This window comes from Macaca fascicularis, chromosome 12, assembly GCF_037993035.2.
Source record: "Macaca fascicularis isolate 582-1 chromosome 12, T2T-MFA8v1.1".
Taxonomy (NCBI): Eukaryota; Metazoa; Chordata; class Mammalia; order Primates; family Cercopithecidae; genus Macaca; species Macaca fascicularis.
The window spans coordinates 128262246-128290173 of NC_088386.1; the positions used below are offsets into that span (position 1 = coordinate 128262246).

Consider the following 27928-nt stretch of genomic DNA (forward strand, 5'->3'; position numbering starts at 1 on the left):
TTGCCATTGTGTCCGGAGTTGGTTCCTTCCTGCAGGTTTATGGTCTTGCTGATCAAGAATGGAACTGCGGACCTTCACGGTGAGTGTTACAGCTCTTTAAGATGGCAGGGCCCAAAGAGTGAGCGGTAGCAAGGTTTGTTGTGAAGAGCGAAAGAACAAAGCTCCCACTGCATTGAAGGGGACCCAAGCAGGTTGCCACTGGTGGCTGGGGGGATGGCCAGCTTTTATTCCCTTATTTGTCCCTGCCCATGTCCTGCTGATTGGTCCATTTTACAGAGTGCTGATTGGTCCATTTTACAAACCTCTAGCTAGCTACAGAGCACTGATTGGTGCATTTTTACAGAGCACTGATTGGTGCATTTTACAAACCTCTTGAAAGACAGAAAAGTTCTCCAAGTCCCCACGCAACCCAGGAAGTCCAGCTGGCCTCTCCTCTCACCATCACTACCCACTCTCCTGTCCAAAAGCAACCTGAGTCCTGGGGCACCATTCAGCACCAGTGACAACCCCATGGGATATAGCTAGGGACACTCGCAAGGATGCTATTTGCTCAGAGGGATTAGCTCTAGTGAAAGAGCTGGATCAGGAAGGTTTCTGGGGTCCTGGTTTGGACTAGGTTCTGTTCAGAATGGATATATGGGCAGGGAACAGTGACTCATGCCTGTAATCCCAGCACTTTGGGAGGCTGAGGCAAGCAGATCATTTGAGTTCAGGAGTTTGAGACCAGCCTGGCAAACATGGTGAAACCCTATCTCTACTAAAAATACAAAAATTAGCCAGGTGTGGTGGTGCATGCCTGTAGTCCCAGCTACTCAGGAGGCTGAGGCAGGAGAATTGCTTGAACCCGGGGGGTGGAGGTTGCAGTGAGCCGATATTGTGCCACTACACTTCAGCCTGGGTGACAAGAGTGAAAACTCTATCTCAAAAAACCCCCCAAAAACCCGTAATGGTATGTGGTCAGAGCCCATTCCTGCACTGTTATTAGAGTTGCTTCACCGCCCAAGCCATGAGGGCACAACAGAGGTCCCTCCTTAGACTCCTTTACTTGTGTGGTCTCAGACAACCACAGTGCTGTAGACTGACATGTCACTGCACAGGGTGGTGTTTGTGCCGTCGCTAGCACCTGCTGCTATACCTGGATAAATACTTCCGTTCAGGTTGAATTGGGAACATCCAAGCTTTTAAAGCTAGCCAGATCTCTCAAAGGGCCACCTATAGAAAGTCTCCCGGCTGGACTTACTGCGTTACATTTCCAATGTCCAGATTATGTTCAGCTGGCTTCCTCCAGTATACGATTTCTTCTGTGCTCTGCCCTATAGTTTTTAATGATCTCCCTCATATTTGGGCTAAGCACTGGGCTTCTCTTTAGCCTATTTTAACAAACGTCTGCAAGTGACTCCCACCAAGATCATGTCAACCCAATCCATTACACTGTTAAACTCAGTCCAGCTGGAAACTGGAACCAACATAACCCAGAGACTTTGGTTCAAATTTAACATGCACCTGAGTGCCTCTCTTCAGTAAATGGCTTCAGTTGCTGGATTGGCCACCGCACTGCCTCTGAGATCCCTGCCGAGATGAGCAAGTGGCTGCCACTCCAGCGCCATGGTAGAACACAACACTCTCTGCCAACAGGTTTGTGCCAGTCCTTTAAGAAGGATCGTGAGTGACTGATGAGCCTAAATTTTAAAGAGAGCCACATGGCCATTTGCTGACTAGGGGTTACAAAGGTACCCTGAGTTCCCGGAAAACCCAAAGCTTTTTGTCTATGGCACTTTCAGGGCTCACCTGAACCAGTCAATCGCAGCTCACTTGTACTGACCAATCAGAACTAAGCTGTTTCAATCCTTCATTTGCATAAAGAGATATGATTGGGAACCTGGACAGGGACTTTCGCTATGAAACCCAAGCTTTCTCTTGTTCTCTGGAACAAATAATGTTTATAGTTCTAACACTCTATGCCTTCTTCCTAGAACTGGGTCAAAACCACTCTTTCCGAAACGTAATCCTGAGTGCTAAACAATTTCATTCCTCTAACCGAGGCCTATATCCCTAATCAGTAGGAAGTAACTAGAGTGGCATCTCCCCTTTTCCTCAAGATTGAGAAAAGGACATAAAAAGGGGGAAAGGGGATTTGGGACGGGCACAGTGGTTCACGCCTGTAATCCCAGCACTTTGGGAGGCCAAGGCAGGCGGATCACCTGAGGTCAGGATTCAAAACCAGCCTGGTCAACATGGTGAAACCCCATCTCTACTAAAAATACAAAAATTAGCTGGGCGTGGTGGTGCACACCTGTGATCCCAGCTACTCAGGAGACTGATGCAGGAGAATTGCTTGAACCCAGGAGGTGGAGGTTGCAGTGAGCTGAGATTGTGCCACTGCCTCCAGCCTGGATGACAGAGTGAGACTCCGTCTCAAACAAAAAAACAAACAAAACAAAACAAAACAAAACAAAAAAAACTTGGTGGGGGGGATTTGTAACTGCATCAGAATAATCTGGTTCAACTTTGGTTTTTTGTTTTTTTGTTTTATTTTTTTGAGACAGAGTTTCACTTTGTCACCCAGGCTGGAGAGCAGTGGCATGATCTCAGCTCACTGCAACCTCTACTTCCCAGGTTCAAGCGATTCTCATGCCTCAGCCTCCTGAATAGCTGTGACTACAGGTGCACACCACCATGCAAAACTAGTTTTTGTATTTTTACAGAGACGGGGTTTCACATGTTAGTCAGGTTGGTGTTGAACTCCTGACCTCAAGTGATCCACCAACCTCAGCCTCCCAAAGTGCTGGGATTACAGCCAGGAGCCACTGTGCCCAGCTTGGTGTAATTTTTATGTAACAAGTTGTGAGTTGCTTTTCAGCGGCCGTGGACCCTCAGGTTAAAGTTCGCATACCCTGAGCATGCCCGGTGAACAAAGCATGCCACCATGGGGAGGACCTAAGTGCTCCAACCAAGGTGCAAGGACTGAATGAAGAAGCAGACACTGTAGACAGGATCCGGGGGCCACTCAGATGGAGCTCTGGTGTCACCCCCATGGCAGGATTCAGTAACATCACACCTCGTTACCCTATGCTTCTAAAATTTGACCCAGTGCCCAGCTCAGAGACACACTGCCTTGGGAACTGTCCCTGCTGGTTCCCTGTTACAAGTAATAAAATGCCACTGCTAAATCCTCCTTGGTCATGATCACTGGGTGATCATTGCATGACACTGATACTGAGGCAGGAGAATAGGGTCTGGAGACAGGGAACCTAAGGCTGTTTCACACCAACATCCTAGAACTAAATTGAAGGGAGAACCCTAACTTTCCATACCTGAGTAACAAAAGGACCAGAGGCTACTCCCTTTGCAAACCCCCAACCTTTTCTGCTAGGCAGATGGGAAATTGGCTGTCCACAACCAATCAGATTGATTGAAGGTCCAGTCTTCGTTGGCAACTTTGTAACTTCACTCCAGCCTCTGAATGGCTGCTGTCCACAACCAATCAGACTGATTGCTGGCCGGGTCTTCATTTCCATAGAAGTATAACTTTGTAACTTCACCCTAGTCTCTGATTGGTTGAACAGGAATGTGACCTTTGTAACTTCACTTCAGCCTTTGGTTCGCTGCTTTCTGCAACCAATCAGACTGATTGCAGGCCACCACTTCATTTACATGAGGTGAGCATGACATGGCCATTGGGAAACTTGTAGAGGATATTTGGACCCAAGAAGATTCTGTATCCGGGCCCTTGAGTCGCTGCTTGGTCTGCTCCCAAACCATGGAGTGTACTTTCCTTTTCAATAAATCCCCATTTTCATTCTTTTGTCACTTCATTCTTTCTTTGCCTTGCTGGGCATTTTGTCCAATTCTTTGTTCAATATGCCAGGAACCTGGAAAACTTGCAGTCACAACCCTCTACCAGTGACAATACAGTTTAGATTTGTGTCCTCACCCAAATCTCATGTTGAATTGTAATCCTCAGCGTTGGAGGAGCTCCCTGGTGGGAGGTGATTGGATCATAGGGGAGGACTTTCCCCTTGCTGTTCTCGTGATAGCGAGTGAGATCTCACAAGATCTGGTCATTTAAATGTGTGCAGTACCTCCCCCTCCTCTCTCTTCCTCACTCTCCGGCCATGGAAGACGTGCCTGCCTCCCCTTTGCCTTCTGCCATGATTGAAAGTTTCCTGAGGCCTCCCTAGCCATGCTTCTTGTACAGCCTGTGGAACTGTTAGCCAATTGAACCTCTTTTACCCAGTTTCCGGTGTTTCTTAATAGCACTGCAGAATGGATGAATAAACTCACGGAGAGACAGAATCCACCTGCTGTGTGGTAACATCCTGACCCAGCACATCTGGGGCCCAGCACGTCTCCATGGGGCGGTGGGAGGAGCATTAACAACAGAGGCAGCACCTGGCACCTTCTGCAGGTGATGGGAAGACCGAGGGCAGGAAAAGCAAACATGCTCAGCACTGTGCTTAGCCCAGGGCAACTCTGAGTCAAGAGAGGGGCCAGACCCGGATGCAGCTGGGAGGAGGTGGCCTCACCAGAGTTTTGAGGAGTGCACGGGAAAGTGCACAGAGCCCAGCCCAGTATGGCAGCTGTGCTCTCATTTCCTTGCAGCCTTTAGGGGCTACCTGGCTGGGGTGGTGGCCCTGCTGAAGAGAACCTGCCCCTAGAGGCCATGAGGGCAACAGCACCTTTCAAAGGTGAACAAATGTGCTCCAATTTGCAGCAGCAAAGCTGCCAGAGGTCCCAGGAAGCCCAGGCTCGTCTCACTTACCTAGCCATCTCTGGTAGCATCGGTGTGTAGGAGTGTGTATGCAGGCAGAAGAGAGGAAAAAGACCTGCACCAGAACACCTTTCCAGAACACCCTTCTCCCTTGAATACCTGAGTGCCCAGAGCCTGGCTCCAGCTCCCAGCAAGCCCCTCCCCAAAACCACCATAGCCACTGGGCCTCCCTTTGGCAATGCCTGAGGGCCCAAATGTAGCCACCTGGCCTCTGGGGACTTCCTTCCTTTGGAGCTAGAAAAACAGCAGCTGAACGTGCCTGGCTGCGTCAGGGCCCCGCCCACTCACCTAGAGAAAGGCCCTGCCGTGGACTGAGCCTCCCAGCCTAGGAAACCTGGCTCTGGCCTCCCCTGCAGGCCTGTGATGTCTGGCTCCAGAGGCCTTCTCCTCTGGGCTTTTCCATGCCTGTGAACTGGGCCCCATTCATTTCCCTGTGGTTTCATGGGAATGTCCAATGGGTTCAGGATGTTGCAGCATGCCCAGGAGGAGAGGGGTCAGTGAGAGGCCCAAGCTGTGACTGCTGGGCCACCCAGCGGCCGTGGCACCCTCTGCTGGAGGCTGGCAGCAGGGTGCACGGCCAGCTGTGGGTTGGGGTCCATCACTCAGGCAGCTACACTTCCTCCCGACCCCGCCTCCCCGACCCAGGCCAGGGGCTCTGCCTGCGGCTCCCTCTCTCTAGGCCTCCACTTTCCAGCTCCCAGACCCCCAGCCCCACCCAGCCTGGCCCGGGACAGAGCTGCCACCAAGATCTTTTCCACTTTCCCTCCCAGCAGCCTGCAATTCAGTGCCCCACAGACCTCTGTCTCCTGGGGCCCTGCAGTTTCTACCACACTACCCTCCATTTCCAGCCGCTAAAAACACAGCAGGTCCCACATAAAGGTGGCCACCACCAGCACCCTGTGGGCTGCCCAGCCATGGAGAAGGGGCTGTGCTCGGGCACTCTGCTTCTGAGACAGGCCGAGCAGCTGCCTTCATGCCTCAGCAGAGCCCACAGGCTCCAAGCCTGCAACAAGGACCTGCCTAAGTCCTTGAAAATGTGGTGTTCAGAAGAAATGAAGGTGAAACTGGCTGGGAGCAATTCTTCTGATTTTGTTTCAAGACAGGGTCTCACTCTGTTGCTCAGGCTGGAGTGCAGTGGTGCAGTCATGGGTCACGGCAGCCTCAACCTCTTGGGCTTAAAGGATCCCTCCTGCCTCAGCCTCCTACGTAGCTGGGACAACAGGCACATGCCACCACAACAGGATGACTTTTTTTTTTTTTTTTTGTAGAGACAAGATCTCACTTTGTTGCCAATGCTGGTCTCAAGCTCCTGGACTCAAGCGATCCTCCCGCCTTGAACTCCCAAAGTGCTGGGATTATGGGGTGATCCACCGCTCCCTGCATGCAATACTTATCAAAGTTCCACGTTAGCAGTTTTCAGCAAGAGCTAATTGAACAAGCTCTGTGAGTGGCCTCATTCCATTAGCAGGAGCCTCCCACAGAGTGTGACAAGGGCCCTGGTGGCTGAGGGCAGAAGGGGCTGCTTCTCTTGCTTAAGTCTTTGAAGCTGAATGCATTTCATCTTTGGCCAACAGCCATGCCCTTGTGCCCAGGCCCAGACCAACTCTTAATCATTTCCAAAGCCACTCTGAGTGTCCTGGGAAAGGAAGGGTTGGTGTGCATTTCTCATCAATTTGGCAGGTCCTTTGGATCCTGTGAGGAGAGTATGAGACTGTACGAGGGGTCCCTGTGCTGGTTCCAGATGAGAGCCCTGACTCAACTTACCCCACCCCACCCACCCCGCACTGCTCAGCTCAGTTCTCCGTCCTGGGTTGCGGGGCCCTATTTGCGACAGTGAATCCTCAACTCACTGCAACTCTGGTTGCTGGCAGCTGGGCTTGGCCTGAAACTTTCTGTCCCCAAACTCCACTGGGGACCCACCTTCCAGCCACCCCAGGGTGCCACCACCAGAGCCAGGGGCCAGCCCCACCTTTGTTCACTCCTACCCAGAGCCCACCTGTTCACTCTGCCCCCATCTACTACCTGCAGCATCAGAAGGACATGAGGGCAGCAAACAGCCCCTGCAGCTGTCCACAAACACCATGGCCAAGACTGTGCCTGGGAAGCGGACTCTGTGGTGCCAGCTCCCTCCTCAGTGCCCTTGACCTTTGTCTGGGTCCCTACTTGATGTGGCCCAACTGGCTGTGCCAGAGCTCCACAGGTGCTGTCCCAACTCCCAGCCCCAGGAGGGAGGGAGAGGCTGAGACCACACGGGAAGCAGAGACTCAGCCACACCAAGGGCCCCGGCACGGTGGGCCTCTCCTCCAAAACCTCAGCAGGCTTCACGTTCAAGTCACCAAGAGTGCACATGTTCACTGTCGAGGGCAGGGGTGACTCCTGGGACTGTGCTGGGGTCCAGGGAGGACAGGTAGCAGAGTTGCCAGGGAAGCAGCTTGCCTGAGGTCTGTGGTCATGGCAGGGGCTTCCACAGTGGCCCCACCCTCTCCGGGTCCCCTCCCTCCTGTCCTTGTCCTCGTGTTTACTGAAGACCATGAGAAGGGATGTGGAGAGCCCCTGCAGGAACTAAGAGCAGGAGCCTGGCTCAGCACCAGGGGCCCGCAGACATTCAGTTCCTAAACCCATAGGGTGGGGCATGGGCATAGGAGAGTAACCAGACCTGCCTCGCACAGCCCTGCTCCTTCACCCTGTCTGCCTGGTGGCCTCCTTAGCCTGCAGCCTCAGTGCAACCCGCTATGGGGTCATGCTGCCCCCTGCTGGCCACACTGCAAAATGCAACCCAGGGTCGACCTGGAGGCTACAGGTGTCCCTCTTCCCCCAGGCCGGCAGCGGAGCTAGAGGGGGAAGAGGGCACCAGGGAACAGCCCAGGTGCTCCTGCCCAGGAGGATTGTCCGACTGCATGGGGAGAAAGTCCAGAACCGTGCCTGGAACATGGTAGTCTTTGTGTAGTGAGAGGGCAAAAGTATGCATGATTGTGTGCATCTGAAGCATCTTGGTGCTGATGGCCTGACCGAGGGCAGATGACAGATCATGTCAGATATTTCTCCAGCAGGAATGGCTGCATTCTCCTGGCTCGCCTGCCAGGGAGCTCAGAGGTGCCCTGGCCCGGGAATCCGACGGCAGGGAGTCACCAGAAGGTCTGCAGTGCTCCTGTTCCTCAGCCCTGAGAATGCGGTGGGGACAGGACAGGGCAGTAGCAGAGAGCACAGAAAAGTGTGAGGGGGCACGCAGTCCCCAGTGAGCTTCTGCATCAGGACTCCAGGGCTGTCCCAGGGATGGCTGGGCCTGTGGGAAAGCCATGGTCCCCACCCCACCCTGAGCCACCTCCACCAGCCAGGAGGGGCCAGGGCCCTTCTTCAGCCTCACCCAGGTCATCTGGGGAACTGGGCCACCGCCGAGAACAAAGCCCAGATGTGTCTGGGAGTGGAGGCTGTGCCCACCTCCCCCGGAGACTTGCCCCCAACTTAACCCAAGGCCCAGCAGGTGCTGGAAGGGAAGTGGAGTTACGGAGCCGAGCAGGTCACCGCCAACTGTGCCCTGGATTCCAGGGCCCATGTGCACAGAGTAACGGGAGCTGTCTGTCTGTCTGGCCAAGGGCACAGGAGGGTGAGTGTGTACAGCAGCCAGGAAGCAAGGGAGCCAGCGAGACACACAGGAGTGACTTTGGACCTCTGCAAGGAACCCGTTCACTCGCTCCCAGGCAGCAGCACTGGCCTTGACACCCAGCTCTGAAAGCTCGGAGACCACAGGACAAACAGCTTCAGGGGCTGTGGCCCCAGCTGGTCCGGGCTGTGTGCTGGTCCTAGAGACACTAGGTGTCTCCTCCTGCCCCAGTCCTGTCTCCTGCCCAGCACAAGGGCCTTTGGAACTCAGACCTCTGTGTCTCAGCCCCAGGTGGTCGGAGATGAGAAGGGCCAAGTCTGGCAGGCTGGAAACTGCCTCTCTCGGCTGCTGTGGGGTGAAGTACTGGGGGGCACAGAGGTGCTGGGCTGAAGTGTGGCTTCAGCTGGGTGGGATAAGTGCCAGAGGGCATGAGGACAGCCCTGACCAAAAGTGGGCCTGGGCCCAAGAGGAAGTGCCAGGAGCCTGAGGCCCATGTTGCTAAGGGCAAGGGATGCCATCCTGGGCTTTCTTGCCTGCCACCCCCTCTGGCCAGATCAGCCAATGGACTTGGCCTCCTTGAGCAAAGACCCATAGGCTCCTAGGTTTCCACTTGTGTCTCCAGCATACAGCGTCTGCAGCCCCGGTCCCACACGGCCACAGGCCACCTCCTCTTTCTCCTCCTTCCTGGGCCAGAGCGGCAGCCCAGCCTCATGCTGGGGAGAGGTAGACCAGAGATCACGCGCCTGGTGGTGCCCAGCAGTGACTCAGCAGCAACGGGACATGGGAGGCTCGGCTCCTGCCCGCTGTCCTGACAGTCAGCATGGGGTCCGCCTCAGCCTCCTGGAGGATCCCAGTTACCCAATCCTCAGCGGGGTGGGCCTGTCCAGGCCATTCTCAGTCTCGCTGTCTTGAGGGCATCTGGGAGGCCCAGGCAGGCCAGATTTGTCTCCTGGAGAGAGGCATGGGCACCTCTGGCCCCCCAGCCTCCTGGCCTCCCCTTGAGTCCCCTTATGCAGAAAGGGCCCTGGCTCCAGGCTTTCCTGGCTTTGGGAACTGTTTTAAAAGGGACATGAAGAAAGAAGAAGCCAGAGAATGGTCCTTGGCCACTCTGGATGGAGTGTCCCCTGAGGAGTAGGAAGAGCGCTGTCCCTGCCTCAACTCCTACACCGAGTGACTGTTGATTCACCATTCTGTCCAAGGGGGCTTGGGCCTGTCCTAACACTGGCTGAGGAGCCTGGCTCCAGCTGGCCCTCTGGTCCGCAGGTCACCACCTGGGCCCTGTGTCTGGCTTTGAATTTCCTAACATCCAGAGTGCCCTGGGAGTACAGTGTCCAGCCCGTTGTGTGCAGTAAACGTGGTGTTCCTAACCTGGAGCTGGGCAGAAGAGGAAGGACAGAGTCCCCCTGCAGACCCTCGGGACTCTGTGTCCTGAAGTTCAAGCCTAGGTCACCCTGCAGTGGGCCCAGCCTTGCCTGCACTGACAGATGGCACCAGCAGGGGGCGCAGTGCTCCACTGCCACCGTTCTCTGTCCCCACCTCAGTGCAGTCAGCCCTGGACCCCCTACCGCCTGCTCACCTTAGCACACACAGCCACAGGCCCTCCCAGCTCCAGCCCCTGGCCCCCGGTCACTCTCACCTGCTGCTTTAGCCGGAGATGGCCTGGCAGGGCCTCCCTGAAGCTCCCTCCAGCCAGACAGGGGTGGGCCAGGGATGAGGGCCAAGGGCCACCTCCAAGCATTGAAGCCCTCCAGGGTGGGAGGGCAGGCGGCCCCCTCTGTGTCCCATCCCCCTTAGTCCTGGCGAGCCCTCCCCTGCCTCCTGCGGTGCCCCCTGCCTTCATCTGTGTCCCCTGGGCTCCCCCAGCACTGCAGCCTCCTGGGTGGGGTTTCAGGACCCCCAGTCCCTCCCAGCTCACCCAGACCCCCTCCTGTGGCTCTGCTTTCTGGCACCACCTTCCCTTCCTTGGGGACAACCACAGTGGGGAGAGGTGGGGCTCTGCCGTCCCTCTAATGCAGGGGTGCTGGCCTTCTGGGGTCCTTTTGAGAACTTGATGAAAGCTATGAGTTTACACCCAAGAAATTCTCTGGCACCGTTTTCACCAACATCGTTCCCCGAAGGTGGAGCCAGGCTCCCGGGTTGCATTTTGTAAGCCTTGGGAGCTCTCAGGATACGTCAGGGACATGTGGCCTTGGACTCCCTCAGCTCTGCCCTGACCCAGAGCATTCATCCTGGAGCAGGCCCCCGTTGCTGGCGGGCAAGCAGAGGCTTCCAGAGGCTGAGGGAGGGGCCTGGGGTCCTGCTGCAGGGACCAAGATGGAGCTGCGCCTCAGCATCAGCCCCTGCCATCCTTGTCTCCTCCCAGCCGGGCTCTGCACAGGTCATCACTGTCTTCAGCCTGGTGGAGGGAGTCTTGCGGGCAGCCATGGCCCTCTAGTATAGTGCTGTCCTGAAGTGGCCGGGCACCCAGGGCCACCTGGGCCCCAAGGAGGAGGAGGGGGAGGACTGAGGTTACCGGGCCCTGCTGGCTTTTAGAAATAGGAACTGTTGACACAAAGGGGAATTTTTAATTCTGTTTTTAAAATGTTTAAATTTTTCAAATTTAAATTTAATGTTCTAAATTATTAAATTTAATTTAAATGTTTTTAGAAACAGGGTCTCGCTCTGTCACCCAGGCTCAGGGTATGGTGGTATCATCGCAGCTCAAGTAGTTTCAAAATTCTGACCTCATACCGTCCTCTTGCCTCAGCCTCCCGAGTAACTGGGGCTGCAGGCCTGTGCCACCATACCCAGCTGTTTTTGGGCTTTTGTTTTGGAAAAATGGGATTTTGCTTTGTTGCCCAGGCTGGTCTCAAACTCCTCAGCTCAAGCAATCCTCTTGCCTTGGCCTCTCAAAATGTCGGGATGATAGGTGTGAGCCTCTGTGCCTGGCCTGTTTTTATTTTTATTTCTGGATTTTATTTTATGTTTGCCTCTCAGTTTTTAAGCAAACTGCAAGGAAGATGGTGGGGCTAGAAGGAAGGCTGAGGCCTGGCCAGCAACGGCCCAGCACCCCTCTGAGTGGCCAACCCCCCTTTTCCCCACACTGCCCTCCTCTGCTGAAGGAATGAGGGCTTTTCAGCAAATCCATGTCAGGGAACAAAATCAAGTATGGAGTGCCATCTGGTGTGTGGGGTGCCTCTGGGAAGCCTGGGCAGTGGAATGCCCCTTGCACCCAGGGCAAGGGACACAGCTCAGGCTCCACACCTCACTGCTGAGCCGATGTCACCGCCCGGAACCTTCCTGTCAGTTCCAGCACGATCCAGAGCTGGCTGCCTGGCAGATTGATGCCGGAGTCTCGTTCTGCCTGATTAAAAATGTAATTAGTATGCAGGAATTAGTGCTGAGAGCACCCCGTCACCCTGCCCCCACTTCCTCCTGCACCAGCTCTGCAGGGCCTGGTGGTGGTCATGGGTCCTGCAACACCGTCTCCCCGCAGTTCCTCAAGCAGCACTCTGTGAGGCCCTGTGCCCGGCTCTGGTGTGAGTTGGTGCCCTGGCAGCGCTAAGGGAGACTGGACAGAGAAGCTGGCCTGGGCCTGGTAGAGGGGAGGAGGAACCCTCAAGTGCGTTCCCAACCAGGAGGGGAAACCGGCTCCTGGTGACACAGCCTGGCCCCATTGCCCACCCAGTGTCCCGAGTGCCCACGGATCCCACCTGCCTCAGGTCCCGGGCAGAGCCAGCCGGCCACTGGGCAGTCCCCTCCCCAGCCAGCTCGACCCCAGCCTGCACTCCTTCCCCCTCCGTGGGGGAAGCTCCATGGCTTGGCTTCCCCGAGAGCTGCCAAAAACTAGGATGAAAGCCGCGGTGAGCACAGCCTCTGCTCCCCCGCACCATTTCCTGGGGTGTCTGGATTAACAAGCTCATTTGATCTGGTTACAGTGAATTTTCTTCAAAGAAACACTCAGTCGGGTCCCTTGTCAGAGTGCCTCGCAGCGCCTGAACGACGGTGACTGGGCACGGCTGCCTTTGTTCTGCCACTGTCAGATGGGGCTGGCTGTGGGAGGCGACCAAAGACGTCCCCGCACCTGCCCTCGGAGCCTTTCCCTCCTCCAGGGCTCAGCCACCTCAGGCGGCCTTCAGTCTGTGCGTCCTGCCACCCCCGAGATGTCCCAGAGGCCACGGTCACCCCATCTGTTCCTGCCCCCAGAACCTTCTCCTGGAGCCAAGTATCTGCAGGGACAGACAAGTGAGCGTCTGGGGGTTTGGTGCTGGGGTGTAGAAGGCTGTGGGGTGCTGCCCTGCCCCAGGCAGCCTGACTGTGAGAGCCCCAAACAGGAGACATCCCAGCCTCTTCCCCTCCCCTCCATGCTGTGGCAGTGGGTACTGTTGATGTGTGGCACGTTCTTGGATTGTGCATTTCTCTGATGAACTGCATCTGTTGCCAGTAGAAAGATGCTAACATGTCTTTGGCTCAAGATCAACACTGCTCTTGGCTCCGGTTGGGACGTCAACTATTGCTACAGAGCAGTAATGGTTAAAAATAAGATTTTGGAATTTATTAAAATGTTTTTGGCTGGGCGTGATGGCTCACACCTGTAATCCCAACACTGGGGGACCGAGGCGGGTGGATCACCTGAGGTCAGGAGTTTGAGACCAGCCTGACCAACACGGTGAAACCCCATCTCTACTAAAAATAAAAAATTAGCCGAGTGTGGTGGTGGGCGCCTGTAATCCCAGTTACTCAGGAGGCTGAGGCAGGAGAATCACTTGACCGGGAGGCAGAGGTTACAGTGAGCAGAGATTGCGCCACTGCACTCCAACCTGAGTGACAGAGCAAGACTCTATCTCTAATAAATAAATAAATAAATAAATAAATAAATAAATAAATAAATAAATAAAATTGAAAACTTACCAATAAGGGAGTGAAACTCTTACCTTGAACAGGGTCCCTAAAGCTAGCCCAGTTTTGGCTATGTCTGCAGTGATTAATTTGCGATTCATTTCAAAAGAGTCCTCGGGCTCCACAATCTGGGGATGGTCAGTGTGTTTCCATTACACGTGAGCAAAGGACAGAAGCATGTGCATCCTGGGTAGCATGAACCATTTCTCCCATCCCCGGATGTCCTGTCACTTGAGGGATTTTCTTCCCCAGAAACAGAAGCTGGATCATACAAAAAACAATGAGGAGATGCAGTACCTGGTCTCCCTGAGCGTTTCCCACAGGCTCTAGTTCTCTGAAGACGTGCCTCTCGGCTCTTTGAAACTGTGGAACTAAGTTGGACATGGTGGCATGAGCCTGTAATCCCAGCACTTTGGGAGGCCAAATGAGGCAGGGGGATCGCTTGAGGCCAGGAATTGGAGGCTGCAGTGAACTTTGATCCCGCCACTGCACTCCAGCCTGGGCAAAAGAGCAAGACCCTGTCTTCATATACACACACACACGTATATATGTGTGTGTATATATATACGTATATATGTGTGTATATATACGTATATATATACATACACACATATGCGCACACACACACACATATTTTGCTGTAAGCCAAAATCGTGCCATTGCATTCCAGCCTGGGCAACAAGAGTGAAACTCCATCTAAAATATATATATATATACACACACACACACACAATATTTTTACAATTAAATTTTGACGCCGGGCGTGTTGGCTCACACCTGTAATCCCAGCACTTTGGGAGGCCGAGGCGGCCGTATCATTTGAGCTCAGGAGTTTGAGACCATCCTGGCCAACATGGTGAAACCCCGTCTCTACTAAAAATACAAAAATTAGCCGGGCGTGGTGGTACATGCCTGTAATCCCAGCTACTCGGGAGGCTGAGGCAGGACAATCGCTTGAACCTGAGGTGGAGGCTGCGGTGAGCCAACATTGAGCCACTGGACTCCAGCCTGGGTGACAGAGCGAGACTCTTATCTCAAATTAAAAAAAAAAAAAAGAATAAATAAATAAATTTTGAAACCAGGGGACCAAGTTCTGTTGAAGACCTGGAAATTCCAGCAGGCTGAGTATCAGAGCAGTCACCGTGGTCGGCCCTTTTGAGGTGTTGCTGAGAACCCACTCATCTGTGGGTGTTGCAGATTTACTACACTCAGATAAAGCCAGTGTTTCTGGAGTTCCTCCAGGAGAAACTGGCAGAGTTCAAAGCCCAGCCAAAGACCCTAAGAAATCACAAAGGGAACATGCGCTTTTCTGGCTGTTATTGTTCTCCAGCACCTTCCTGCCTCTGGATGGAAGGACAGCTCACTGCTTAGTATTTCACAAGCTCTTGCTTCATCCACCAGCTCATCCACTGTTGGAGGTGTCACTGAAGTCAATCTGTCCTGGATCATAGCGACCTCTTAACCCAACAGTTCACAGCTTTTTACATGTCCCTACCTGAACATCCAAAGACCCCTAAAAGAATTGTGGACTGAGTACTCCTTACGCGTACCCTTTTAGGGACCACGAAGCCCCCGTTTCTATTGGGCACCCCAGATGGGCTATTCCCTTACCCTTCCCAAAAGAAGGCAAGCTCCTCTTTTCCCTTGCTGGTGAGCCAGATAGCACTCCATCTGACTGGCAGGTAATGAGTCAGGAAGTCTTTCAGGCAGGCGTGGCTTTGCCTGGGTGTAGTAATAACCTGACTGATCCCTGGTTAGAAAAGACAGCCGTAGTGACTGCTGCTACCCAAGACACAGACCTGTGCTCCTGAGGGCTGCCCTGTGGATCAAAGCAAGCCAAATGGCAGCTACTATGGCTGCCCAGCAAGTCCCTAGACTCCTTAGCTGGAGTAGTTTTATTATTATTATTATTATTATTATTATTATTGAGACAGAGTCTCGCTTAGTCACCCAGGCTGGAGTACAGTGGTGCAATCTCGGCTCACTGCCACCTCCGCCTCCTGGGTTCGAGCAATTCTGCTGCCTCAGCCTCCCATGTAGCTGGGATTACCGGCGTGTACCACCATAAATACCCTGCTAATTTTTGTATTTTTAGTAGAGATGGGGTTTCACCATACTGGAGAGGCTGGTCTCAAACTCCTGGCTTCAAGTGATCCGCTCACCTCAGCTTCCCAAAGTGCTGGGATTACAGGTGTGAGCCACCATGCCCAGCCTGGAGCAGTTTTAGATAACCGCATAGCTGTGCACCATTTGCGTGCTGAACAAGGGGAGTATGTGGAATCGCCAGCTCGTCTTGCTGTTCCCACAGTAATGCATCAACTGAAGTAGACAAGCATGTTGAAATGACAAGGCAGCAAGCTTCCAGGTGGCAGAGACTGCTTTTCAGGGGTCTCTGGGTTTTTTTGTTGTTTTGTTTTGTTTTGGCAGCTGCCCAGGCTGCAGTAGACTGACACAGTCTCAGCTCACTGCAGCCTCGACCTCCTGGGTTCAAGCAATCCTCCCACCTCAGCCTCCCAAGTAGCTGGGACTACAGGCATATGCCATCATGCCCAGCTGATTTCTACATTTTTTGGTAGAGACAGGGTCTTGCCATATTGCCCAGGCTGGTCTCAAAGTCCTGGGTTCCAGCAATCAACCCACCTCGGACTCCTATAAAGGCGTGAGCCACTGCAGGAGGCCGAGGCAGGAGAATTGCTGACATATCCAGTTTCTTAGAAAAAAACATTTAATAGAGACTTACGAACAGAAGCTATGTCTGAGTCTCAGGTGGCGGTGAGGCAAGATGGTAGCTTTACCCCCCAAGACCGAGGGCCACAGGGGAGGGGCGACCTCAAAGGGATGTGTAGGACAATTGAAATATGATAACATCAAAGTTGTTTTGTCCTAAGGGCAGGATTTACAGGAAGTAGGTGCTCCTGCAAAAGAAACACGACATGAACGGGAAATCTCAGAGGCCCTCCGAGAACTGGCATTCATCAACGTGGTGAATTAGCCCCCAAGATGGAATTGCTTTGACACCCACACCACCTAAAATAATCTGGAGTGCTGTTGACAGCTGATGTGAGACTTCAGTTCGTGTCTTCTTAGCTTAAAATAATTTAAACAAGAGATGCAATAGCAAAGGAGATGCGGCATGCAATAATTTATTGCAAAAGAAAAAGACTATCTTGAAAGTGAAGTGCAGAATAGGCAGAGAGAAGAATTCAGGGTGAGCTACTCATAAAGACGAGACAGCAAAGGTTGGCACTAGGAAGACTCCCTTTATGGAAATTTTACATGATTATTCCTGAGGGGGTGGGAAGAGGCGCTGCTAGTAAGCATGTTCTGGGTGATCCTCTGAGTGCACATGTGAGTAGCTGTACATGCTCGTTCATGCGTCGCATGTCTCATTAGCTTCTTAAATCTCCACCCAGGTGTGCTTTTTACTATTATGAGCAAAGGGTCAGTTTGAGGATAGGTAAAATCAAAACGCGCATGTTCTCTAGAAAGAAAAATCCCCACTGAAGATAGCTTTGCTTGAATGAGCTGAATTACAATTCGAATGCTGAGGCTTATTGTGTTGATTGTGTGGTCACCACGCTTGCTGCATCCCAAGAACATGGTCACTTCCTTGATTACCTATCCTGTTTCAGTACCACCCTTTGGAAACATGCGCATGTCACATTTTGAAAAATACTGTCTGAGATGAAAATGGAAAATGCAGCGGGAACAGTTGCATCTAATCTGGATCAAATGACCAACTTGTTCCTTCCTTTCCTTCTTTCCTTCTGAGATATGCCAAACATTAAAACTGCATACAACAGAAAGATACTGCCTGAAGAAGAGTTACAGAATTGAACACCAAAGCAATACCACTCAGATCAAGAAACTGACTACGGCCAGGATCTCCCCATATGTACCCCGCCCCCCTATTCAGACCCCACTTCTTCCTTCCTCACCAAAGAGACCCATTGACTTTGTGTTGTGTGTGTGTGTGTGTTTGTTTTGTTTTGTTTTGTTTTTGAGACAGAGTCTTGCTCTGTAGCCCAGGATGGAGTGCAGTGGGGGAATCACAGCTCACTGCCTGCAGCCTTAACCTCCTGCGCCCAAGCAATTCTCCCACCTCAGCCTCCCGAGTAGCAGGGACTACAGGTGTGTGCCACCTTGCCCATTTAATTTTTGCATTTTTGGTAGAGATGGGGTTTCACCATGTTGCCCAGGCCGGTCTGGAGGTCCCGGGTTTATGCCTCACCTCCCAAAGTGCTGTGATTACAGGTGTGAGCCTCCACCCCCAGCGCGGCCTAAATTTTTTGACACTCCTTTTCTTTTAATAGTTTTTGGCCAGGTGCAGTGGCTCACACCTATAATCCCAGCACTTTGGGAAGCTGAGGTGGGCAGATCACTTGAGGTCAGGAGTTCGAGACCAGCCTGGCCAACATGGTGAAACCTCGTCTCTACTAAAAATACAAAAATTAGCCTGGCGCAGTGGCTTACGCCTGTAATCCCAACAATTTGGAAGGCCAAGGCAGGTAGAATGCCTGAGGTCAGGAGTTCGAGACCAGCTTGGTCAACATGGTGAAACCCCATCTCCACTAAAAATGCAAAATGAGTCAGATTTGGTAGCGGGTGCCTGTAATCCCAGCTACTCGGGAGGCTGAGGCAGGAGAATCCCTTGAACCTGGGAGGCAGAGGTTGCAGTGAGCAGAGATCTCACCATTACACTCCAACCTGGGTGACAGAGCGAGACTCCATCTCCAAAACAAGTACATCAACAAAAACAAAAAAGATAAAAATACAAAAATTAGCTGGGCATGGTGGCAGGCGCCTGTAATCCCAACTACTCAAGAGGCTGAGGCAGGAGAATCGCTTGAACCTGGGAGGTGGAGGTTGCAGTGAGCTGAGATGGCATCACTGCACTCCAGCCTGTGGGACAGAATGGGACTCCATCTCAAAAAAACATAAATAAATAAATAAAATAAAATAGAAACAGGGTCTCGCTATGTTGCTCACTATGTGGTGAATTTTGTCAGGTGCCTGAGCAAGACTGGAGACCAGACACACGCCAATGTCACTCGCAGAAAACAAAGGATACTCGTCCACATTCAAAGTCTATGATGACACCCTGGCCACATGGGAATGCTTGGCCACCCTGCCTCCTACCTTCATGCCAGAGTCGCCTGTCATAATGTCTGGTTACAGCCCTTCCTCTGAGACCCAGGGATTTCAAAGCAGAAGCAGCAGGCCTTCCCGGGCTGGAGGAAGATATAAAGCCTCCATTCCTGGGATTCTTGGTTGCTGTTACCTGGGGCAAGGGAAGGCCCAGGCTGTGGCGTGTATTCTCTGAGGATCGGTCGTCTTGGTCCTTCTGCTCTCTGGGAAGGAAGGGCTGGTCCTGTAGGGCCCCATCTGGATCCCTTAGCACCCTCTACCACCTGGTGCCCTTGGGGATACCAAGCTCTGTGCAGTCCAGACCATGTTCCAGCTCAGTGCCCACTTTACAGGTATGTGCCACCACGCCTGGCTAATTTTGTAGTTTTTAGTAGAGATGGGATTTATCCATGTTGGTCAGGCTGGTCTTGAACTCCCAACCTCAGGTGATCCACCTGCCTCAGCCTCCCAAAGTGGCCGGACAGGGCTGAATTCGCCCCCTCACCAGCTACCGCCAACCACGGATGAATGGCTTCTGCCTGCCTCCTGCCCTCCAGATCTTACCAGGGCATCTCACTGGGAAATATGGTGACAGCCCTTGCCACTCAGGGGACAGGATGGCAGGGGCTGGGAATGAATGTTGTTGCCAAACGACAACACCCAGCTGGGCCCAGTGGCTCACACTTGTGATCCCAGTGGTCTGAGAGGCTGAGGCGGGAGGATCACTTGAAGCCAGGAGTTTGAGAGCAGCCTGGGCAACATAGTGAGACTCTACAAAAAAAATTTAGCTAGGCATGGTGGTTGGTGCCAATAAGCCCAGCTACTGGGGAGGCTGAAGCTAAGGCTTCGGCAGTGAGCCATGATCACGCCACTGCAGTCCAGCCTGGTGACAGAATGAGACCGTGTCTCAAAAAAAAAAAAAAAAAAAAAGAAGAAGAAGAAGAAGGAGAGTGCAGTGGCTCATGTCTGTAATCCAGACACTTTGGGAGGCTGAGATGTGAGGATCCCTTGGGCCCAAGGGGCTCGAGACCAGCCTGGGCAACATAACAAAACCATGTCTTTACACAAAATAAAAAATGAGTCAGGTGTGGTGGCACATGCCATTGGTCCCAGCGACGTGAGAGGCAGAGGTGGGAAGATAGCTTGAGCCTGGGACGTCACAAGCTGCAGGGAGCCGCAACCCAGCCATCGCACTCCAACCTGGCTAACAGAACGGGGCCCTGTCTCCAAAACCGAAACAATCCCGCTTGAAAAATAATCGTGGGGATGGCTGCAAAAGCTCCTGACTGGCCTTGAGCTTGGAGTGAATCAATGAATTAATTAACGACCTGCCTGTTAGTGAGTCTCCTCTGAAATTTAGCCCAGAAATGTCGTAACTCAGCAAGATGAAGCAGGACGTAGAGGGAACTAAGGGGGCAACAAGCAGGAGGCAGGAAGGCCCCATGAGGGCGACGTCTTCCCTGAGAGCCCCAGGACGACCAGCGAGAAGCCAGGCGGGGTGCAGGCAGGAGGACCCGGGAAAGCTTGGCGTGAGGGGAAGTCTGTCGGGGTGGTGTGGAGTAGGGCAGGGAAGGCAGAGGCTGGGCAGCAGGTAAGGTCCCCTGGGTTCTGGGGGCCAAGCCTGGGGCTCAGGGCGAGCAGGCCTGAGTTCGGAAGGGGCTGCTGTGGTTGGGCTGGGGTGGACTCTCCCCAACCTGCGTCATCCAAACATTAGTGCGAGTGCATCTACACAAACACCTACACAATCACACACAGAATGTGAGCAATGGGCAGGACTGGCTCAGTGTTGTCACCATTGGACCCACAGCTGCCCACAGCCCTAGAGCTCTGGGCCCGGATTCCTGCCAGCCCCACCTGTCCACGCCAAGGCCAGATGATGGAAAAGGGGGTGCCAGGGCAGCAAAGCCTCCCACGTGCCCCTTTCCCACCGGGCCCAGGCTCCTGGCATCAGTAGGCTGAACCCAGGCCCTGGCCCAGGCTGTGTGCTTCCAGCCTCCCCTCCTCTCGACACCAGAACAGAGCCTGGCCCCAGCTTCTGGGAAATATAGAAACAAATGAGTGAATTAATGAGTGACAGGGCGTCTTATTCCACACAAGACACAGTGAGCAGGGGTTGGGGGAGGGGCTCCTGGCTGCAGGTTGCACACAACACTCACCCAGATGGCATCTGTACGCAAAACCCCACCCTTCCCTGAGCGACACCTGGTCCCACCCTGAGCTGCCTTTCTCAGGACCCCAACCCCAGCCTGGCCCAGCCCAGCCGCACCCTGCCACTCCCTTCAGCCAGTGTGGCTTCATGTCAAGAGGCTGGGCGGGGTCAAGGTGGCAACAAGGGGAGAAGCCGGGACACAGTGCTCCCTGATTTAAACCCAGGCAGCCTGGAGTGCAGCTCATGCTCCACACCCGGAATTCCTGCCACCCCACTCTCCTGCTGCCCTCCAGACATGCGGGGGCCCTGGGTGCTTCTGCTGCTGCTGGGCCTGAGGCTACAGCTCTCCCTGGGCATCATCCCAGGTAATGAGGCTCCCCTAGCTGCTCCTACACACACACACAGGGCACCCCTCAGCCTAGGCTGACCTGATCTTTGCTCTCCCCCTGGCCAGTTGAGGAGGAGAACCCAGACTTCTGGAACCGCCAGGCAGCCGAGGCCCTGGGTGCTGCCAAGAAGCTGCAGCCCATACAGACAGCTGCCAAGAACCTCATCATCTTCCTGGGTGACGGTGAGTGAGCAAGGCCTGTCCATCCCCGCAGCCCTCACAGCCCCGGCGCCTGGACCCTCGGTGGTTCCAGGACAGCTCTGGGGCCCAAGCCTCACACATTTCTGTTCCTTCAGGGATGGGGGTGTCTACGGTGACAGCTGCCAGGATCCTAAAGGGGCAGAAGGAGGACAAACTGGGGCCTGAGACCCCCCTGGCCATGGACCACTTCCCATATGTGGCTCTGTCCAAGGTAAGGGCTGGGCCACCTTAGAGTCTTCCAAACAGAGAAGGGTATCCTGGCTATGGAGTGCGGTAGGACGGAGGGACCCTAAACAGCTGGGCCTCCAGTAAGGAGCTGGAGGCAGTTGGAATCCCAGAGGACAGAGATCAGGGTCTGTGTGTCTGCCCCAGAGAAGAGCTCAGAGTGTTTCTGTCCCCAGACATACAGTGTAGACAAGCATGTGCCAGACAGTGCAGCCACAGCCACCGCCTACCTGTGCGGAGTCAAGGGCAACTTCCAGACCATTGGCTTGAGTGCAGCTGCCCGCTATAACCAGTGCAACACGACACGTGGCAATGAGGTGGTCTCCGTGATGAATCGGGCCAAGAAAGCAGGTGAGCTGGGGCCTGCGGGATCAGGGCCAGGTCACAGACCTTGGTCACATATCCTGACCTCTGTCACCCTTAGGGAAGTCAGTGGGAGTAGTGACCACCACACGGGTGCAGCACGCCTCACCAGCCGGAACCTACGCCCACACGGTGAACCGCAACTGGTACTCGGACGCCAACATGCCTGGCTCGGCCCGCCGGGAGGGCTGCAAGGACATCGCCACACAGCTCATCTCCAACATGGACATTGACGTGCGACCCCAAGGCCAAGGGTTGGGGCTGGGCAGAGAGTAGCAGGGGGCACCAGCTCAGACCCAGGCAACCAACAGCCTGATCTGGGCCAGCAGGGTCTGGAGGTGGGGTTGGGGGCATAGAAGGTGCAGCCCAGGCCGGGCCACTCCCACAGCCTTGGGGAAGGGAGCCAGGGGCTGTGCAGGAGGAAGTGGCACAGGGCCAGCCAGGCCCCAAACCCACGTGCCCTATCCTCTGTTCCCAGGTGATCCTAGGTGGAGGCCGAAAGTACATGTTTCGCATGGGGGCCCCAGACCCTGAGTACCCTCATGACTACAGCCAGGATGGGACCAGGATGGATGGGAAGAACCTGGTGCAGGAATGGCTGGCGAAGCAGCAGGTGATGGGGGCTGGCGGGTGCAGGAGGCACAGCAGGGGGAGGGCAGAGGTGTGGGGCTCAGGGCTGTGGGCTGAGGCCTGGCTCTCTCCCTCCCTGCAGGGTGCCCGGTACGTGTGGAACCGCACTGAGCTCATGCAGGCTTCCCTGGACCCATCCGTGACCCACCTCATGGGTAATGACCCCCTTCCTGCCCTGGCATCCCTCAGACAGCCTCAGATGGCACCTTCTGAACCCATGTGCACATCTGCCAGCACCCTCCCACCCCCAGCCTGCCAGTCACCATGGGACCCCTTGTCCCACAGGTCTCTTTGAGCCTGGAGACATGAAATACGAGATCCACCGAGACCCCACACTGGACCCCTCCCTGATGGAGATGACAGAGGCTGCCCTGCGCCTGCTAAGCAGGAACCCCCGCGGCTTCTTCCTCTTTGTGGAGGGTGCGTGGTGGCCCCTGGGGAGTGGGGGTTGGGGTTTGGAGCAGGGCAGGTTCAGCACCACCCTCTCTGGCCTTCCTGCAGGGGGTCGCATCGACCATGGTCATCACGAAAACAGGGCCTACCGGGCACTGACTGAGGCGGTCATGTTCGACGACGCCATTGAGAGGGCGGGCCAGCTCACCAGCGAGGAGGACACGCTGACCCTCGTCACCGCTGACCACTCCCACGTCTTCTCCTTTGGTGCCTACCCCCTGCGAGGGAGCTCTATCTTCGGTAGGCCCGGGGAGAGTGGCAGGTGCTGCTGCATCAATTACGTGGGTGAAATCTGAGCCTCAGTCTCCTCCTCTGTCAAATGGGAGTAATGCTGGCACCAGCCCTGTAGGGTCTCCTGAGGACTAAGCCCCTGACCAGGCAAAAAGTGGCAGTTCCTAGCACGTGGGAGGCACTCCACAGCTGTGTTCAGCTCAACCACAGGGACCCCTCTCTCTGCAGGGCTGGCACCCGGCAAGGCCCAGGACAGGAAGGCCTACACGGCCCTCCTATATGGCAACGGTCCGGGCTATGTGCTCAAGGACGGCGCCCGGCCAGATGTTACCGAGAGCGAGAGCGGTGAGTGCCGCGGGGTCGCCCCCTGAGGGGGACCAGGGTGCCAAGGATGGGGGACTGGCGGGAAGGGGTCACCTTCTGTCTGCCTGGAACTGAACCTTCCTACCGGAACTGAACCCTCCTACCAGGGAGCCCCGAGTACCGGCAGCAGGCAGCGGTGCCCCTGGACGAAGAGACACACGCAGGCGAGGACGTGGCGGTGTTCGCGCGTGGCCCGCAGGCGCACCTGGTTCATGGCGTGCAGGAGCAGAGCTTCGTAGCGCATGTCATGGCCTTTGCCGCCTGTCTGGAGCCCTACACGGCGTGCGACCTGGCGCCCCCCGCCGGCACCACTGACACCGCACACCCTGGGCGCTCCGCGGTCCCCGAGTCCCTGCCTCTTCTAGCCGCGGCCCTGCTGCTGCTAGGGACGGTCACTGCTCCCTGAGTGTCCCGTCCCTGGGGCTCCTGCTTCCCCATCTCGGAGTTCTCCTGCTTCCCACCTCCTGTTGTCCTGCCCCGCCTCCACCCCGAATCGTCACCCCTGAAGTCACCACACAGATGTCCTGCCATGGAACCTTCACCTCCTCGTGCACCCTGGGGACTGAGCCCATGACACCAAAGCTGCCCCTTGGCTATTCCTGGACTCCCTACCCAACCCCAGGGACTGCAGGTTGTGCCCTGTGGCTGCCTGCACCCCAGGAAAGAAGGGATCTCAGGCCATCCAGCCCCCACCTACAGTCCTTGGTACCAGGCAGGCTCCCTTCCCGGAGAAGAGAAGCACCCAGACCCCGCGCCCGGCTGACCTTTGCTTCAGTCCTTGAATCACTTGTGGGACTTGAGGACTCGGGAGCTTCAGGATGACTGGAGAAGCGTGGCTTCCTGCCACCCGCCAGCCAAGGAGGCTGCTGGGGTGGGGAACCCCAGGGGGATTTTTGACACAGCCTTTGGCTGCCCCTCACTGAGCTAATTCCACACTCCTGTACCCCTCCAAGGGGCCCTCTGCCTCATGGCAGAGGCTTGCCCCAAATCACAACTACTCAGATGTTCCATACCTCCAAATGCCAATTTCAGCACCCAACTGAGATCTAAGGAGCTCCTGGGTGCAAGGCAGCAGTCGAGAGCCAAAGGTCCCTCCCCAGACATCTGGACACTGGGCATAGATTTCTCAACAAGGTAGACTCCCCTGCCTCCCCAGGACCTCCGCTCTCCTGGAAGACAAAGCAATAATAAAAGGAAGTGTTTATAATCCCAGCACTTTGGGAGGCCAAGGTGGGCAGATCATGAGGTCAGGAGATGGAGACCATCCTGGTTAACACGGTGAAATCCCTTATCTATGCGCCTGTAGTCCCAGCTACCCAGGAGGCTGGAGCAGGAGAATCGCTTGAACCTGGGCAGCAGAGGTCGCAGTGAGCCAAGGTCATGCCACTGCACTCCAGCCTGGGCGACAGAGCGAGATTCCGCCTCAAAAGTAAATTAATTAATTAAAAAAATAAATAAACAAGTAAGAAAAGGAAGTGTTAGACAGTGTAATGCCAGTACGACTTCCTAGGAGAAAAATCGTGAGTGCCTGTGGGCACAGTGGCTGGAGGGGTGGGTAACGCAGGCCAGGAGGGGCTGCTGAGGAGCAGACGATTGAGCAGGAGACCTGAACAGCGTGGGGCACAGCAGCACAGAGGCCCTGGGGCAGCGCCGGCAGGTGCTTTCGGAGGCCAAGGGCTGGATTAGAGGGTGGGTGGGTAGAGGGGTAAATCTGAGGGGTCAAGAGGGTGGGGAGCATGGGGGAGTGTGAAGTCTGAGTAAAGGGATGTGGTTGGAGGTCTTTGAGGAGGGCTGTGACCCGCCCTAGGTGGAAAATGAGTACTCTGGCTGCTGCCAGAAGAAGGATCTTGTCTTTTGGGTGGACAGTGGGGTGGTAGACGGTAGTAGGTAGAGGTGAGAGCTGGGAAAGGAGCTGACTCCAGGTATTTCTGACCTTCCGAAAGCATTCGGGAGCACCTATCCCAATACAGCCATGCTTGGTGAGTACCACACCTGCCCCAAGAGAACCTTGAAAACAATTTTTTTTTTTTTTTTTTTTTTTTGAGGCAGTCTCACTCTGTTGCCCAGGCTGGAGTGCAATGATCTTGTCTTGGCTCACTGCAACCTCCTCCTCCCGGGTTCAAGTCATTCCCCTGCCTCACCTTCCCAAGTACCTAGGGGTTAACAAGTGTGCACCACCATGCCTGGCTAGTTTTTGTATTTTTAGTAGAGACGGGGTTTCACCATGTTGGCCAGGCAGGTCTCCAACTCCTGACCTAAGGTGATCCGCCCACCTCGGTCTCCCAAAGTTTGGGATTACAGGCATGAGCCACGCATCTGGCTGAAAAGAATTAAAGGTGAAATCAACCACATTTTCCAGCAAATTTTACACTATTACAAAAAATACAAAAATTAGCCAAGCCTTGTGGCCCATGCCTGTGGACCCAGCTACTCAGGAGGTTGTGGTGAGAGGATCACCTGAGGTGAGGAGTTTGAGACCAGCCCAACCAACATGGTGAAACTAAAACTAAAACTGGTCTAAAAACACGGTCTCTACTAAAACTACAAAATTTAGCCAGGTGTGGTGGTCAGCACCCAGCTACTTGGGAGGCTGAGGCAGGAGAATCGATTGAACCTGGGAGGTTGCAGTGAATTGAGATCACACCACTGCACTCCAGCCTGTGCAACAGATCCAGACTCCGTCTTACGAGAAAAAAAAAAAAAGGCAAGCATTTTGTGCTCACTAGAAATATTAGCATGATTGAATGCGACCTTGCACATGAAAATTAATTTAACATTGTAAAATATCTATTTGGCAGGTGTGGCGGCTCAACACCTGCAATCCCAGCACTTTGGCAGGAAGAGGGGGTAGGATCACTTGACTTCAGGAGTTCGAGAATAGCCTGGAGATCATAGTGAGACCCCGTCTCTACAAAAACAACAACTGAGCCCAGGGAGGTTGAGGCTGCAGTGAAAGAAGATTGCTCCACTGCACTCTAGCCTGGGCAACAGAGCAAGACCTTGTCTGGAAAAATATATACATCTATTTGAGGACCTGGCTCTCTCAGGACAGTTTTTTGTTTTTTTGTTTTTTTTTTTTTCAATTCTAGGTTTTAGTGGCTGTCATAAAAACATGGGAGGTGAACAGAAGGTAGACACCAGTAGCTGGCCTTACTAAAGCATCACACTCATTGTTACATTCCATTCACCAAATATGCAAAGGTTTGGGTAAAATCCAGCTAGTATATTTCTATCTTCCCAGTTGTCAGTGGGTTAGGAAGTTCCTCTTTCTAACCAATGCGGAGGTGTTGCATGTTTAGGTTTTACATGAGTGCTCACACCCAAGGACTTCTATATTTTAAAAGTGAAGACGTTTTAAAAACAGATTATTCTAGCTAGGCATTGTGGCTCATGCCTGTAATCCCATCCTTTTGGGAGGCCGAGGCAGGTGGATCACTTGAGGTCAGAAGTTTGAGACCAGCCTGGCCATCATGGTGAAACTCCGTCTCTACTAAAAATACAAAAATTAGCCAGGTGTGGTGGCAGGCGCTTGTAATCCTAGCTACTCGGGAAACTCAGACAAGAGAATTGCTTGAATCCAGGAGGCAGAGGTTGCAGTGAGCTGAGATGGCACCATTGCACTCCAGCCTGGGTGACGAGAGTGAAACTCCATCTCAAGAAGAAGAAGAGGAAGAAGGAAGAAGAGGAAGAGGAAGAGGAATAGGAAGAAGAAGAAGAGGAGGAGGAGGAGGAGGGGGAGGAAAAAGATTATTCTGAAATTAGATCATTCTGTTCTCAAGCTTCCTTTTCCTGTGTAGGTATGAGTGTTTATGAGTCCAATACATTGTTTACCCCAAAATCAAGTGTCAAAGAAAATATTTTCAAACTTCTGCTCAAAAATATGCTCTTTCCTTAGCATGAGTTTTGTTTTGTTTGAGACAGAGTTTCGCTTGTATCGCCCAGGCTGGAGTGCAGTGGCCCGATCTCGGCTCACTGCAACATCTGCCTCCCGGGTTCAAGCAATTCTTCTGCCTCAGCCTCCTGAGTAGCTGGGATTACAGGCAACCACCACCACGCCCGGCTAATTTTTGGTATTTCTAGTTCCAAAAGTTGATGAGTCGACCTGCTCCACGCATAATTTCAAGGTGGTCACGTTGGGGTCACCACTTGCAGCTTGTAGCTGCTGTGAACGCTGAGAGTGAAGTACTCAGACGACTCCAGCTGAGCGGGGCAGGGAGCAGCTCCTCTGAGAGAGTGCTGCCCCCAAATCTGTCTTTATTAGAGGGCTTGTTAAACTACAAACATCCACCAGATAGGTTTTTGCCGTGGGGTCATGAGGCACATATGGCCTTGTAAAAGCACTCAGACCACATTCTTAGGAGGCTGTTTTCAGTGCTCCTTATCACACATTCCACTCCTTGTCCTGTTTTCAAGGTCAAGGAGTTACATTCTCACGCACAAACAACGTACACACAGTGCCTGAGTATTTTTCCATGCCTCAAGCTCAAATGCACCCCCCACATCTCCCCCTTCTTTAATTCTTAGAGCTTGCTGGTTATCTAATGCAAG

At 53.9% G+C, this 27928-nt stretch overlaps 1 protein-coding gene and 1 long non-coding RNA gene across 3 annotated transcripts; one reads left to right on the forward strand and one right to left on the reverse strand.

The window, feature by feature from the left end:
- Positions 1 to 11304: 11304 nt before the first annotated feature.
- On the reverse strand, positions 11305 to 16165 carry LOC135966637 (uncharacterized). The gene is made up of 4 exons (XR_010580136.2): positions 15991 to 16165; positions 13548 to 13621; positions 13286 to 13378; positions 11305 to 11715 (listed from the first exon to the last, which is right to left on the reverse strand). It is a non-coding gene; the product is annotated as an uncharacterized lncRNA (long non-coding RNA).
- A 4604-nt stretch (positions 16166 to 20769) lies between these two features.
- Positions 20770 to 24851, forward strand: ALPP (alkaline phosphatase, placental type). 2 transcript variants are annotated; one of them, XM_045367890.3, is made up of 11 exons: positions 20770 to 20891; positions 20981 to 21097; positions 21211 to 21326; positions 21517 to 21691; positions 21765 to 21937; positions 22182 to 22316; positions 22416 to 22488; positions 22619 to 22753; positions 22835 to 23026; positions 23246 to 23362; positions 23488 to 24851. In XM_045367890.3, the coding sequence occupies exons 1-11, from the start codon at positions 20822 to 20824 to the stop codon at positions 23784 to 23786; spliced, it is 1602 nt and encodes a 533-aa protein (XP_045223825.2). In that variant the 5' UTR covers positions 20770 to 20821; the 3' UTR covers positions 23787 to 24851. The 2 variants fall into 2 exon arrangements, with proteins under 2 accessions (XP_045223825.2, XP_045223826.2); XM_045367891.3 differs by lacking the exons at positions 21517 to 21691; positions 21765 to 21937.
- The last annotated feature ends 3077 nt before the right edge of the window (positions 24852 to 27928 follow it).

Excerpts from the sequence above, each read along its gene's own strand:
- ALPP (XM_045367890.3), top strand. The coding sequence starts at position 20,822 with ATGCGGGGGCCCTGGGTGCTTCTGCTGCTGCTGGGCCTGAGGCTACAG. Across the intron at positions 21,938-22,181 it reads TCTCCAACATGGACATTGAC|GTGATCCTAGGTGGAGGCCG; the intron begins GTGCGACCCCAA and ends CTCTGTTCCCAG. Across the intron at positions 22,489-22,618 it reads ATCCGTGACCCACCTCATGG|GTCTCTTTGAGCCTGGAGAC; the intron begins GTAATGACCCCC and ends CTTGTCCCACAG.